This window comes from Bison bison, unplaced genomic scaffold (assembly GCF_000754665.1).
Source record: "Bison bison bison isolate TAMUID 2011002044 unplaced genomic scaffold, Bison_UMD1.0 scf7180017864280, whole genome shotgun sequence".
Lineage (NCBI taxonomy): Eukaryota > Metazoa > Chordata > Mammalia > Artiodactyla > Bovidae > Bison > Bison bison.
In genome coordinates, this window is record NW_011494852.1 from 6,281,659 (window position 1) to 6,283,474 (window position 1,816).

At 51.6% G+C, this 1,816-nt stretch overlaps 1 protein-coding gene across 1 annotated transcript in view; it reads left to right on the forward strand.

Moving 5' to 3' along the window:
* The window catches only part of RYR1 (ryanodine receptor 1 (skeletal)), a 130,714-nt gene that overhangs the window by 12,783 nt on the left and 116,115 nt on the right, over positions 1 to 1,816 (forward strand). The window contains 1 exon segment of the mRNA XM_010849313.1: positions 1,317 to 1,438. Within this exon segment, the coding sequence (XP_010847615.1) occupies positions 1,317 to 1,438 (122 nt within the window).

Consider the following 1,816-nt stretch of genomic DNA (forward strand, 5'->3'; position numbering starts at 1 on the left):
TATGGGAGTGAGCAGAGCTGGAGGAGGGAGATGGGGCGGGAGGGGGCAGGTGGGGGATAACAGTGGACAACACAGGGGTTTCTGTGGAATGAGGAAAGGCGGAAGAGCCTGGTTGTATTTTGAGGGCAGAGCCAACTGGATTTTCTGACAGATTGGATATCAGGGTCAAAGGGATAGGGATTAAGGATGAGGCCATTATTTTTGCCCTTTTTGTCCTGAGCAGCTGGAAGGAGGGAAGTGCCATTAAGCGAGTCAGGGACAGCCAAGTGTCAGTTCAGGAGAACAGGCCCCAGTGCCGAGAATAGAGACATGCAATAAACTTGCTAACGGAATAATTGGGAAGACCAGAGTGGCACCTGTTTGTAAAAAAAAAGTGAGGACTGAAGTTGGAGATACAAGAGCAGAGGATTTAGAGACAGGCCTGGACCAGAGAAGAGAATGTGGGAGTTGTTGGCAAGTGGATGATATTTAAAGTTGCTGGACTGGGTGGGGTCCTGGACTGGGAGGTCAGCTCAGGGGAAAGCCAGCTGCCATGATGGGCTCACCTTCCAGAAAGGTGTGCAGGCATTCTGTCTGGGACATGTTAGGTTTGGGGTGCACTAGGGCTTTCTGATGGGGGGGGGATGTTAAATAAATAGGAGATACAAATGGAGAGGGTCTGGCCTGGACAAGATAGAGACAGAGAGGGAGAGAGTGAAAATCAAAGAGGGACCGAAAGAGAGAAAGAAGACAGATGCTTGGACTTACCTGGTGGTCCAGTGATTAGGAATCCACCTGCAGATGCAGGGGACATGGGTTGGATCCCTGGTCTGGGAAGATCCCATGTGCCTTGGGGCAACAAAATCCAGGCACCACAACTACTGAAGCCTGCACTCCTTGACTTTGTGCTCCACAACAAGAGAAGCCACCGCAACGAGAAGCCCACACACTACAGTGAAGACCTAACACAGCCAAAACTAATAAATAAATAAAATTAAAAAGAGAAAGAGGCAGAGAGAGAGAGATAGAGACAGAGAGGGAGGGAGGGAGAAAGAGACAGTGTGGGATAGACATGAGAGAGAGAGATAAAGGTAGAGAGACACAAGCAGAGGACAGAGACAGAAGGATGGAGAAAGAGGAGAAAGCTAGAGGGGGAAAAAGAGAGAGGGATTGAGGATGAAAGACACAGAGACAGATGGAGAGGGATGGTGGGGGACTGGCAGAGATCTGGTGAAAGATGGGGGCAGTCAGGGGGCTAGAGAGTGGGTGGAGGTCTGGGGAGCATGGCCCTTAGGGACTGGGTCCCCTTCCTGACTTCTCTGTTCCACCACTGCCAGGCCATTCTGCACCAGGAAGGCCACATGGACGACGCACTGTCACTGACCCGCTGTCAGCACGAGGAGTCTCAGGCTGCCCGCATGATCTACAGTACTGCCGGCCTCTACAACCACTTCATCAAGTGAGCCACCAGCCTGCCCTGCCCTGGGGGGCCAGGCCACACCTTGACCCCCATGCTTCTGGAGTTTTTGCACCTGACCATTACATCTCTATCTCTGACATTCACATGCCCAACATAGATAAACTCCTGACCTCTATACACTTGGGGCTTCCTTGGTAGCTCAGCTGGTAAAGAATCTGCCTGCAATGAAGGAGACCCCGGTTCAATTCCTGCGTTGGGAAGATCCCCTGGAAAAGGAATAGGCTACCTACTCTAGTATTCTTGGGCTTCCCTGGTGGCTCAGATGGTAAAGAATCCACCTGCAATGCGGGAGACCTGGATTTGATCCCTGGGTGAGGAAAATCCCCTGGAGAAGGAAATGGCAACCCACTCCAGTAT